Here is a 13,869-nt window from a genome sequence, read left to right as displayed (position 1 = left end):
AAAAAAAAAAGAGACAGTCTTTTTTAAAAATTATGTATACACTGAATTCTAAGAGATATCTTTATAAAAAAAAAACAACACAGAGAGGAGCTCAAAGAGATAACATGTTCCTGAATGAGGTTTTGGGTATGGGCTGTTGGAGTGGTTGAGGAAGTCAAGAAACTTCAAGATTAGGATGTTGAATATCAATATTGAGATTGTCTAGAATGTTTATAGAGTTCTGGGTAGACAGTAAGATTGAGGAGACTTGTTTTAGGAGATCAGATAATGATAACAGTGAGAACTGAAAGGTGGAATCAGTGGTGCAAACCTTGAAGAAGTTCAAGAGTGGAAAAATAATGGTTAAAAGAGATTTTTTTTAAAAAAGGAGAATGACGATACCTCCTCTCAGGCCTTTGCTTCCTTTGGTGTGAGAGGATGAACAGTCTGGGGTTATAGTCAAAATAGTGTGATAAGAAGGCAGCAACTGAAGGCAAGGGCCAGGGGAGGCATATTTGGGGGCGGGGGGCATCTAAAATATAGACTTTGTAAGAGTTAGGTTTGCATTTGATGGTATGTAACAGGATCTCAACCTAGATTAACTAAATAGGGAATTTATTGATGTTATGAAATAAAAAGTCTAAGAATAAGCATTTCAGGGTTGGTATTGTGGCTTCATGAGACCATCAGGGAAGGATCCTGCTTGCTTCCTGTGACACCATTCTTAGCATGTGGCTTTTGATCTCATGGTACCAAGATGGCTTCTGTAATGCAAGGCATCATGTTCTAGTTATAGACCGGAAGAAGAGAAGGAGAAGGGCAAAGTGTGTGCCAGCTCCGAGTTTCCCCTTTCAATAGTAAAACAATAGGTGTTCTGGAAACTCTGAAGTAGACTTCCATTTGCACCTCACTAGATAAAACCGTATCAACTGACCATTTCTGGCTTTAAAGGAGCCTAAAAAATCAAAATTGTTTGATCTGAGACATACTGATATTCCTAGTAAATCTGGTATTCTGCTAGTAAAGGAGAGGAAATAGATTTTGGATAGGTAATAAGTGAACACTAGAGTATTATTTATTTCTTATAATCTCATGAGAGTATTTATTTATTATAATCTCATGTTATTCTAAAGGGTACTTAAGGAGGGGGCACCTGGATGGCTTAGTCAGTTAAGCATCCAACTCTTGATCTCAGCTCAGGTCTTGATCTCAGGGTTGTGAGTTCAAGCCCTGCACTGGGCTCTGCGCTGGGCATGGAGCCTACTTAAAAATAGATAAATAAATAAGTAAATATGTATATAAATAAATAAGTAAATAAATAAATAAAGGGTACTTAAGGAGGTTTTACAAAGATGTTAACAACATGGCAAAGTTTTAAAAAGTATTAGAGATAAAGCAAAGGAGAAATAAGAACAAGATGATAAAATGAACTCCACTTCCATGGAAATGGAAATGGAAATGGAGTTCATTCACAGAATTGGCTCTAAGCTTTCTAGCAGCCAATTCAAAGAGGAAAGGAAAATCAATGTCCTTGAGACAAGGGTTTGTTTGGTTGGTTGCTTGTTGGGGAGACTACTCCAAAAGGCACAGTAAAAAGGGTTAAGGTAGGCAGGAAACCACCAGAGGGAGACTGATTTACTGGGGAGAAAGCATAAAGCAGTAACATGACAGCAGTACTTTAAAATAGGGTAGAGTATAAATGTTGGTGAAGGAATGAGATTGTGATTTGCAGTTGTGAGTGACTGAGGATGATGGAAATTAAGTACTTTAGGATTAATTGGCTTTCATGGCTCAAAAGTGGCCCCAGGCTAAGACTTCAACTGGAGTCAAACCAGATGAGGCCACTGTCTATGCCTCTGTCAAGAGTCTTTAGCCTTTGCTTGTATCCTAAATAGAATAATGCATGATGTATGTTGTGAGCTCCTGCAAACAGATCTGGCTAGATGAGTGATATGGTTTTTAAAATGTTCTTTTACTGAGTGACTGAGAGGGAAGGAGAAAGGAAGAAGTGTCAATTCTAAGGATCTGACCTCTCTATGTGTTTGAGGCCCAAGGTGACTTGAAGGCTAGTTTCCAATTAAGGAAATTTGAAACTCTCTTCAGTGTGCAAATACTACCCCCATCCTTAAAGCAGTCTCTGCACAAACAAAAGTTTTTGGATACTTTGCACCACTTCCATATGTGGTAATAATATAAGTACTGTTCCATCTAAGACATAATTATTTTTTCAATTCACTTGGTGGTGCTTTTTTTTTTTTTAAATATCTGTAGTAGATTCTGAATGAATAGTGTCTTGTTTTTAAAATTCCTAGCATCTAGCACAATGACTGACACATGCTAGCATCTAAATAAACAACTGAATTATTTGTAGTGTTCGTATTTGCTTCCCATAGAATTTTTTAAAATTTTATTTTATTATGTTATGTTAATCACCATACATTACATCATTAGTTTTTGATGTAGTGTTCCATGATTCATTGTTTGTGTATAACACCCAGTGCTCCGTTCAATATACCTGCCCTCTCTAATACCCATCACCAGACTAGCCCATCCCCCCACGCCCCTCCCTCTAGAACCCTCAGTTTGTTTCTCAGAGTCATAGTCTCTCATGGTTCATCTCCCCCTCCGACTTCCCCCCCTTCATTTTTCCCTTCCTACTATCTTTTTTTTTTTTAAACGTATAATGTATTGTTTCAGAGGTACAGGTCTGTGATTCATCAGTCTTACACAATTCACAGCACTCACCCTAGCACATACCCTCCCCAATGTCTTAAAAAGTGTTATGATAAATTCTGGATAAAGCCAAAAAATGGCTTATTAAAAGAATTATTCATTTATTTTATTTTATTTTTTCCTTTCATACGCAGATTTATTTGGTATGCATGAGGAGGCAACCCATAAGAAATTCCGCCAAGGGGAATACCATCAATGTCACGAAGCTGGGAAACGTTGACCTACATTTAGCTCAGCATATTCATAATGGCTTACACAGAGAACACCATGGTGAACCACCACGTTCAAGTCCCACGTCCCTTTCCGTCAGATTCTCGGAAGTGGAGCTCTGTTGAGCCGACGGGCATCCCAGCAGACCTAGTGCTGCTTCTGGGAGGCGGTCAGTGACACGGCACGAAAGCACATGGCCATCACCAGGGCATTCATGCTACAGAGAAACCCTGTATCTTACTGACAACGAGGCAGGGAGGAGAGACGGAGATCCGGGGAGGGAAAGTGCCAACATGCATCATGGGAGCCGAAACATAGAAGTTAAGGACCTCTGGTACGCAGTGAACCACAGAAAGCCCCACGGTGATTCAGAAACTCCAGGCAGGAAAGGGTAGGCCCTTCCCGGACTGGCTCCACGCTCACACGGACCGAGTGTCCAGTCCTCAGACTGCTTTCGCTCCTTCTCTGACTTCTCTCACTGCTTACTGTTCGGTCCCCAAAAGGAATCCACGCTCAGGATCTGGCCACACCAGCCTCCACGTCTGAATCCGTTCAGATCTCTGTCACGTGAGGACGAGAGCCTCAGTTTTCTTTCACTCACTGCTGTAGGAGCCTCTGGGACATTCTTTTGCTTTCCTGCTGCATCTCCAGTTGGAGCTTCTCCTCTCTCTCCTGCTGTTGGAGCACCCCTTCGGGCAGAAGGCCGGGCCGGTTGGTCCCCAGGCTGAGGGTCAAGCCACTGAGGCCCGGCACCATCGTGTCCCGGGAGGAAGGATGCGGGGTCCCTTTCCTCTCTGCAGACATCCCGGAGACGCTGGGCCTATGGCTCTGGCAGTGTCGACATTCACAACGGAATCTGTTCGGATCTCTATCCCCCGAGGAAGAGATCCTGGCCTTCCTCTCGACGCGGTAAGGTGCCACGTGACCGAGGTGTCGCCGTCTCACTTGCCCCAGAAGTGTTCTCTTCCTCTGAGGGGACGCTGCCCTTTCCCACCGCCTCTCTTGGAGGGTTTTCTCATCCCTGTACCGCTGCTGGAGCAGCCCCTTTGGCAGAGGGGCAGGGTATTTGGTGCCCAGACTGGTTTTGAGGTCACCGAGGCCCATCATTAGCAGTTCTGAGAAGGAAGGAGGGGAGGCTGCTGTGACTTCCTGGGAGGTCTCTTCAGAGCTCATCGGGGAAGATTCGGGAATCAATGTTGAGTTACATTTCTGGACTGGATCCATCCAGGTGTTGTCAGGGCTGACAGCTCCTCCTGGCCCTTGGGTCTAGACAGGACGGTGAAGATGAAGGTTCTCAAAGAGCTGGAAGGTAGCGGAGGGACGGGCACGGCCGGAAGAACCCAGACCTGAGTTCCAGCTCTGCCATCGTCTTGCCAAGAATTATTAATTTTTTAAAAACCTGGTGCAAAGCTGTTTCCAGAGCTAAGGAATTTGGAATGTCAGATTTTCTTTTTGCATAGAAATAAATTTAAAGAATTTAAATCCATATTCTGAATATATCTCCAACATTAGAATTTTAGAAAGCTATTAGTGATGCGGTGAATATGATGTACTGCAGTTTTAGCACTAATGTAAGTACAAGGAGATGTTAGAAATTTTTTGTTGAATTACATTTTCTCTTACTGGGTTCCTCCTGACTCTCCCTACCAGCCACACTATTGTCCATTAATATCTACAATCCAATTTGTTTCTTAAATATTTCCCATAAATCTGGCAATAACATATAAAAAGCACTGTTAAATAAGTAAATCATTCTTTTAAGACTTGAGCTGAATAGTATGGTGGTTTCAAAAAAAATAAACATAGAATACCATCCAGCAATTGCTTTTCTGGGATATACCCAAAATAATTGAAAGGAGGGACTCAGACAGATATTTGTACATCTATAGTCATACCCACATTATTCACAATAGCCAAAAGGTGGAGGCAATCCAAGTGTCCATCAGTGGATGAATGGATAAAAAAATATGGTGTATACATACAGTGGAATATAATTAAGTCTTAAAAGGAAGGAAATTCTGACACATGCTACAATATGGATGAATCTTGAAGACATTATGGTAAGTGAAATAAGCCAGTCACAAAAGGTTGAATACTGTATGATTCCACTTATAGAATGAACCTAGAGTAGTCAAATTCATAGAGAGAAAAAGTGGAGTGGTAGTTGCTAGAGGCTAGGGGACAGGGGGCATGGGGAGTCATTAAATAATAATTTAAATAATAACTTCCAATTGAGAAGATGAAAAAAGTTCTGGAGATGAATGGTGGTAATGATCGCTCAACAATGTGAATGTAATTAATGCCACTAAACTATACACTTAAAATTATTAAAATGGTAAATTTTATGTTATGTATATTTTACCACAATCAATCAATAAACAAAGACTTAGCTCATATAAAGATCTAAATAGTTCCAAAATCAAAGAAAAATTATCAGCCTTTTAATAATAATAATATATTTAAAATAATAAATAAAATGACCATAGCCTTGTGTTACTAAAACTTCATAGTGGAGAATAATCTATTACAACATAAAATCACCTGGAAACAACTCAACTGATACAGAAAAAACTTCATTTTAAATATCTGTATTAGATTAGCCAAAATAAGACAATATTATATTATATTTAGAAGTGAAAGATTTGTTGCAGTAATTTAGAATCAGATAGTTGCATCTAAAAATAATCACAAATGTTAAGATGTCAATCCTCACCAAGTTGATCTATAAATTCATATCAATCCCAATCAAAATCCCAGCAGAATTTCTTGTAGATATTGGAGCAGCTGGGTGGCTCAGTCAGTTAAGCATCCAACTCTTGATTTCAGCTCAGGTCATGATCTCAGGGTTGTAAGACCAAGCCCCAAGTGATGTTCCTCACTGGGCCTGGAGCCTGCTTAAGATTCTCTCTCCCTGGGGCGCCTGGGTGGCTCAGCCGTTAAGCGTCCGCCTTTGGCTCAGGTCATGATCCCAGGGTCCTGGGATCGAGCCCCACATTGGGCTCCCTGCTCAGTGGGAGGTCTGCTTCTCCCTCTCCCACTCCTCCTGCTTGTGTTCCCTCTCTCGCTGTTTCTCTCTCTGTCAAATAAATAAATAAAATCTTTAAAAAAAAAAAAGATTCTCTCTCCCTCTCCCTCTGCCCTGCCCCCCACCTGCTCACATGGGCATGCGCTCTCTCTAAAAAAAAAAAAAAATTTCTTGTAGATATCAACAAACTGTTTCTAGAATTTATATGTAAAGACAGAGGAACTAGGGTCGCCAAAACAAGAAGAAAAAGTTGGAGGACTCACGCTATCTGACTTCAAGACTTCGTATAAATCTACAATAATCATGACAATGTGGTTTTGGCAAAAGGATGGACACATAGATCAACAGACATAATACAGTCCAGAATTAAACCCTCAAAAATATGGTCAATTAATTTTTGACAATGACGCAAAGGTAATTCAATGGAGAAAGGTTGGTCTTTTCAAAAAATTGTGCTGGAACAACTGGATCATGCAAAACATAAACTTGATTTATACCTGACACTTTATATAACAATTTGCTCAAAATGGATCACAGACCGAAATATAAAACTTCAAAATATTAGAAGAATGCACAGAAGGAAATCTTTGTGACACCAGGTTAGGAAATGAGTTCTTAGATATGACATCAAAATCATAGTTCTTAAAATAATTGATACATTGGACTTCATAAAAATTAACTTTTTTTCCTCTTTGAAAAACCTCAAAGAAAATGAAAAGAGAAACAACAAATCAGGAGAAAATATTTGTAAATTATGTATCTGATACAAATAAACTTATAAACAGAACACAGATAGAGCTCAGTAATTAGATACAATGGAATATTATTCAGCCATAAAAAGGAATGAAATTCTGATATATGGTACAACATGAATGGACTTGCAAACATTACAAATTATGTTTATAATTATTTATATTTATAAACAAATAAATTATGCTTAGGGAAATAAGCCAGACACAAAAAGACAAATGTTGTAAGATTCCACTTATAGGAGGCACCTAGAATAGAAAAATTAATAGAGATAGAAAGTAGAGAAGTTACTAGGAACTAGGGGAAGAAGGGGGAAGAGTGTTAGTGTCTAATAGATACAGAGTTTTTCTTGGGAATGATGAGTTTTGGGTATAGATAGTAATGATTGTTACACAACATTGTACATGTATTTAATATCAATGAATTAGATACTTATGAATGGTTAAAATTTAAATATTATGTTATGTATGTTTACTATAATTTAAAAAATCTTAGTAATAAGAAAACAACCAAATTTATTTGATATTTATTTTCTTTAAAGATTTACCTATTTATTTTAGAGAGAGAGGGAGAGAGTGCAAGCAGAGGGAGGGGCAGAGGGAGAGGAAGAGAGAATCCTTAAGCAGACTCCCCACCAAGAACAGAGCCCAACACAGGGCTCAATCCGAGGATCCTGAGATCATCCTGAGCTGAAATCAAGTCCTGGCCACTTAACCAACTGAGCCACCCAGGCTTCCCCCAAATTTTTTTAAATGAGCAAAAGTTTTGAACAGATTTCACCAAAGAAGATATACGGTCAAGAGGTACAACTTCCAGTTATAACGTAAGTAAGATGGGGATGTAAGGTACAGCCTGGTGACTATTGTCAATAATATTGTATTGCATATGTCAAAGTTGTAAGAGAGTAAATCTTAAAAGTTCTCATCACAAAAACAATGTGCAATTTTGTATGATAATGGATGGTAACTATACTTATTGTGGTGATCATTTTGCAGTGTATACAAATACCAAATCATTATGTTGTAAATCTAAAATAAATATGTTATATATTAATTATACTGTAATTTAAAATGCCTTTTTGAAATTAAAAAAAGAAGACATACAAATGGATAATAAGCTCATGAAAAAATTGTTTGTCATAAAGGAAACACAAATTGAAACCACAAAGAGATGTTGCTATATACTCACAAGAATAGTTACAGTAAAAAAAGACTGACAATACCAAGTGTTGATGAGTATTTGGAGCACCTAGAACTCTCATACACAGCTGGTAAAAATGCAACATGGTACAGTGACTTTGGAAAGAAGTTTGGCAGTTTCTTACAAATTTAAACATAAAATACTATCAACCCATCAATCCCAGTCCTAAGTATTTACACAAGATAAATTAACACTTACATTCACACAAGACCCTGCATGCATTTGTTGAGAGCAGCTTTATCCATAATCATCAAAACTTGGAAACAACTCTTAAATGCTTATACTGCGGAATGGACAATCAAATTGGGATAGGATACATCCATGATATATACGAAATTCTACTCAGCAGCAAAGAGAAACAAACTATTGACACAAGCAACAGCATTGATGAATCTCAAATACACTATTCTTTTTTTAAAAAAGATTTTTCATTCATTTATTTCAGAGAGAGAGAGAGAGTGCTTGAGAGAGCACACATGTGCATGAGCAGGAAAAGGGCAGAAGTAGAAGTAGGCTCTCTACTGAGCAGGGAGCCCGATGCAGGACTCACTCCCAGGACCCTGAGATCATGACCTGAGCCGAAGGCAGACACTTAACCGACTGAGTCACCCAGGTGCCCCTCAAACACATTATTCTAAGTGAAAGAAGCCAGACACAAAAGGCTACTTCCACCCATCCATATGATTCTATTTATATGACATTTTGGAAAAGGTAACTCTATGGGTAGAGACCAGATCAGTAGTTGCCAGACGTTAGAGACTGGAGGGTTGACTGTAAAGGGGCTGCAAGAGGGAAGTTTCTGGGTTATGGAACTGTTCTACATCTTGACCTTTGGGGTGTTTATGTGACTCTATGCGTTAGTCAAACTCATAGAAAAATTAATTTTACTGTATTAAAGTGAAATATAAAATTTTAAAAATAATTACATATATGATCATGAAAAGCATATTAATAATAATCCTGGAGATGTACTGAGGTGATTAGTGAAAAAATGGATATATGATCAACAGACATATTTTAAAAAACATATTTTAAAGTATACTATAGAATTAGCCACTACATGATATACCAAGAGCCCTAATAATGGATGAACAAATTTTTCCAACAGATTAGTTATTCTACTGTCTGACAAAAATAAAAAAGCAGTAGGAAAAAAATGCCTTGCTATTAAAAATATCATAGAAATTTATACGGTGGCAGAGGGGAATAAAAAAGTATGTGCCTCTGGCAGAGGAGCTGAAAGTAAATATGGAAACTCAAAACCATCAAAGTAAAGCTGCTTATCCTCCTAGCAACTGGTATGACTTCATATACATGAAATCTTACTTGGACATCTTATCATGTAGAAATGCTTTGATGTCAGTTTAGAATCAAGGACTTCTATATGCTTGCTAAATAATCAGAGGTTTCCATCGCTATGACTTGTTATAAAGTTCTTTGGTTAAAATAAGTTAAGACCAGATTGATTTTATACATGATCACATCTTGCATTTGTAAAATGTACTAACTGTGTGAAGAACTTTTACAAATATATATTTCCTCATTTAAACTTAAAATTTATGCTTGGGTTTGTAAGGATTTTAGAAGCTTTCAAACCTATAAAATACTGTTATTTCCAAGTAGTTCAGGAGTTACATAGCAGTTTAGTCAGAGAAAGACATATCATTATAAACATTCCAATTTACTTTGGTTGTTTTTTCTCCATAATAACAAGAAATTACAGGATTTGTAGAGACCCACAGTTTTGGCAGCTGCTACCAACAGTGAGTGGTATTTGAGCTATGGACTTGCTTCAAATAGCAACTAAGATCTTCTCTCTCTCTCAGACCATACCACACCCAAATGCCATCTATCATGTGGGTAGAATGCTAAGAGTTTCAGAATTTTACACCCAGAAGAGACATGAGGGATTTCTGATTACAATCCTTTGATTTTACAAGTGAGAAAAAGGAGGATCAGAGAAGCTAAGTGAAACTTTGATAACTATTTAGACACAAAATATATTTAGATAATATCTAAATATCTAAAACTGTTTTAGTTCCAGCATAAGAGAACCAGAATCAGCTCAAATATGTGACAACCTTCAGCTGATTCTGTATCTCTCTCCTTGTTGTTTTAATCTAAAATATAAATAATTAACTGTAAACTTCTAGTTGCCTGGAAGAGCATGGAGAATCTTGGCAGGAGGAATCCAAGAGGAATTACCTCATAGCGGTATTTAGTGGGTCAGGGAAGGATGGGCTACCTAAAAATTCCACTAAACTCCTACGGCTTTCAAGCTTCACTGGCATTCAGGGTAAGCAAGGGCTGCTGGTAAAAGCATACATTTGTATAGATCCTTACTGTGTACCCGCCACAGTACTTTATATATATCAACCCACAATAATTCTATGAGGCAAGTATTATTATTCTCATTTTATAGGTAAGAAAACTGAGGTCTGAAAGGTTAAATATTGTTATGGAGATAACAAGCTAGAAAGCTGGTATTAGACACTATGAGTCTGGCTCTAGTCATTCTGTTGAGCAACCTTAGAAAAATAGCAAGGTCTTTGATATTACTTGTAAGTGCTAAGCATTGTTTCTAAGGGCTTTGCATATAGTATTTGACCCTCATAATAATGCCATAAGTACATATATTATTAGCCTGATTTCATAGGTGTGAAAGCTGAGGCACAGGTTATGTAATTGCCTAAAATAACACAGCTAGTAAGTTTCAGAACCAGGATGTGAATCCAGGCATTCTGGCTATAGATAATGGACTTAACCATTGGTTAAGCAAATAATTTTGTTTTGCTTATTGCTAAAATTTATCCATATTAAAATTTAAAAATATATTTAATCTGGGAAATGCCAAGCAATATATAACATGCAAAACATGTTATTTAACTATATTACTAATATAAGATACATTTGCTTGTAGAATATACTAATGAAATGTATTATTTAAATCGTAATGTGTTTGCTGTAAGAAATACCTGTAGGAATTCCTGGAGATTTATTTATATTACTGCAAGATATGATGCTTGTTCAATCAGTTTTTTATGAAGATTATATGGTAACAGATTGGAATTTCTCCTTAAACATCTGTCTACAAGATTGTATCTCAAGAAAATAGTATTTTCACTGCTGAGAAATTTGACATTGCAGCTGTGTTTATGCTGTTGGCAGAAAGACTTTGGGTACTTAAAATTTTTTCAGACATGTTATAGGTTTTTCTGGGTCAAACATATTAATATAAAAATGTTTAAAATATACTTGACTTGATTAGAGGTCCTAAGTGTAGCTACAGGATTTATATTTTGTACTATAAGCTTATAAAATTACTTATGATTGAGGATGAAATCTTTACAACTGTGGAGTTTATTAACATGTTCCTTTTTATAATAAATATAACACCATTTACTTACTTGGCTATAGGATATGAACATGGAGTTGCTTTCCTCACACTCCCTTAATATCTAAAGATGCAGATTTGTAAGGGTACTCAATAGAGCTAGTAGTGATGCAGAATGACTCTAAAGAACACAAAATTTTTCATTTCGGGACCCTCTGATTTCCAGCAATATTAATCTTATAATTTTGATCTTCTCAAATGCTAATCCAATGATACTATATTAAATATTCTTATATACTGTGCAAGTTTTTCCGCTGGAATCCAAAAAGCTCTAAAAGGATAAATATAAAAATCTTGTCCCAGGGTTATGTGTTAAAAATTTCAAATGGCACTAATAAGAACTAGTAGAAATAAAATAGAATTAAAAGAGAATACAGAGATAAAAGTGGATATGAGAACGAAGTATAGAAAATCTAAGAAGAAAGTGTCTCAAATAGAAAACAAAAGGAGGAAAACTTCGAAATGATCAATTCAAAGGGCAGTATCTGTAGAAAACAAAAGAAGGAAAATATAAGGAAAAAAGCACAGTAGGAAAGTGATGGAAAAATGAATATACAATGAAAATAATAAAAACCAAAATAGAATATTGAGGAAGACAAACAGATCAAGCAACACATTTTTAACAAAAGATTTTTAAAAAGAAAATAAAATTATCTGTGAGAATATTTAATACTCAAATAGCTATACATATATTCACTCTCTTATATAGTAAACAGATATTCTTTGCACAAAAGGGAAATCACAGTGCAGACCTTGGAGCAAACCCATGCCCTCTTCTACAGATAATTATTCTCCTTTTGAAAAATAGTTCCTGCTCTGGTATTTAGCTCTGGATAGAGACTGAATGCCTAACCATGGGATATCAAGTGACAATATTAACTGAGCTTCTCTTTATGAAATGAGTGCAATCTGGACCACCAAGTAAGTCATAAAGTTGGGTATGCATGGCAGCAATCTATCATCAAGTGGAAATGGTATATAAGATATTAGATTTGAGCAGAACTGAAAGACACAATTGCATGAAAATTCCTTTTTTAAAAAAAGAGTTTATTCATTTGAGAGAGAGAGACAGAAAAAGCACAAGCAAGGGGAGGGGCAGAGGGAGAGGGAGAAGCAGACTCCCCACCGAGCTGGGAGCCCAAGATGTGGGGCTTGATGTGGGGCTCGATCCCAGGACCCTGAGATCATGACCTGAGCTGAAGGCAGACGCCCAACCATCTGAGCCACCGAGGCACCCCCATGAGACTTTTTTTTTTTAATTTTGTATTTATTTATTTGACAGAGAGAGACACAGCGAGAGCAGGAACACAAACAGGAGGAGTGGGAGAGGGAGAAGCAGGCTTCCCATGGAGCAGAAAGCCCGATGCGGGGCTCAATCCCAGGGCCCTGGGATCATGACCAGAGCCGAAGACAGACGCTTAACGACTGAGCCACCCAGGCGCCCCTCCATAAGAGACTCTTAATGATAGAGAACAAACTGAGGGTTGATGGAGGGAGGTGGGCGGGTGATGGGCTAGATACGTGATGAGTTTTAAAGAGGTCATTTGTTATAAACACTGGGTGTTGTATGTATGTGATGAATCACTTCATTCTTCTCTGGAAACCAATATTGCACGGTATGTTAAATACCTAAAATTTAAATTAAAATAAATAAAAAGATAAAAATAAAAATCCTTGAAGAGAGCACAGGAAGTGATCTGTCTGACATCAGCCATAGCAACATTTTTCTATATAGGATCCCTGAGGCAAGGGAATAAAAGCAAAAATAAACTACTGAGATTACACCAAAATAAAAACCTTCTGCACAGAAAAGGAAGCGACCAACAAAATTAAAGGCAACCTACTGAATGGGAGAAGATATTTGCAGGTGTATAAAGGGTTAGTATCCAAAATATATAAAGATAAAGGGTTAGTATCCAAAATACATAAAGAACTGATAAAATTCAACACCAAAAAACAAATAATCCAATTTAAAAATGAACATGAACAGATACTTCCCCAAAGACATACACATGGCTAACAGACACATGAAGAGATGTTCAACATCACTCATCACCAAGGAAATGCAAACGAACCATGAGAGACTATGGACTCTGAGAAACAAACTGAGGGTTCTAGAGGGGAGGGGGATGGGGGGATGGGTTAGCCTGGTGATGGGTATTAAAGAGGGCACGTATATTGAATGGAGCACTGGGTGTTATACACAAACAATGAATCATGGAACACTACATCAAAAACTAATGATGTAATGTATGGTGATTAACATAACATAATAAAATTTAAAAAATGCAAAAAAAAAAAACTACAATGGGGTATGACCTCACACCTCTAAGAACGGTTAAAATAAAAAACACAAGAAACAACAGGTGTTGGTGAGGATGTGGAGAAAAAGGGACCTTGTGCATATTGGTGGGAATGCAAACTGGTGCAGCCACTCTGGAAAACAGTATGGAGTTTCCTCAAAAAAGTAAAACAAGAACTACCCTACAATCCATGAACCATGCTACTGGGTATTTACCCCCAAAATTCAAAAACACTAATTCATAGGGATACATGCACCCCTATGTTTATTGCAGCA

At 37.4% G+C, this 13,869-nt stretch overlaps 1 protein-coding gene across 1 annotated transcript; it reads right to left on the bottom strand.

Annotated features, from left to right (window-relative positions):
• Positions 1-3,010: 3,010 nt before the first annotated feature.
• Positions 3,011-4,273, bottom strand: LOC102728320 (protein FAM156A/FAM156B-like). Its single transcript, XM_006735234.3, has one exon. The coding sequence runs from the start codon at positions 4,144-4,146 to the stop codon at positions 3,520-3,522; it is 627 nt and encodes a 208-aa protein (XP_006735297.2). The 5' UTR covers positions 4,147-4,273; the 3' UTR covers positions 3,011-3,519.
• Between the last annotated feature and the right edge of the window lie 9,596 nt (positions 4,274-13,869).

This window comes from Leptonychotes weddellii, chromosome 5, assembly GCF_054177405.1.
Source record: "Leptonychotes weddellii isolate Sample4059 chromosome 5, ASM5417740v2, whole genome shotgun sequence".
Classification (NCBI taxonomy): Eukaryota; Metazoa; Chordata; class Mammalia; order Carnivora; family Phocidae; genus Leptonychotes; species Leptonychotes weddellii.
Note: the sequence above shows the minus strand (reverse complement) of the source record. Positions and strands in the feature narration are given on the sequence as shown.

Excerpts from the sequence above, each read along its gene's own strand:
- LOC102728320 (XM_006735234.3), bottom strand. The coding sequence starts at position 4,146 with ATGGATCCAGTCCAGAAATGTAACTCAACATTGATTCCCGAATCTTCC.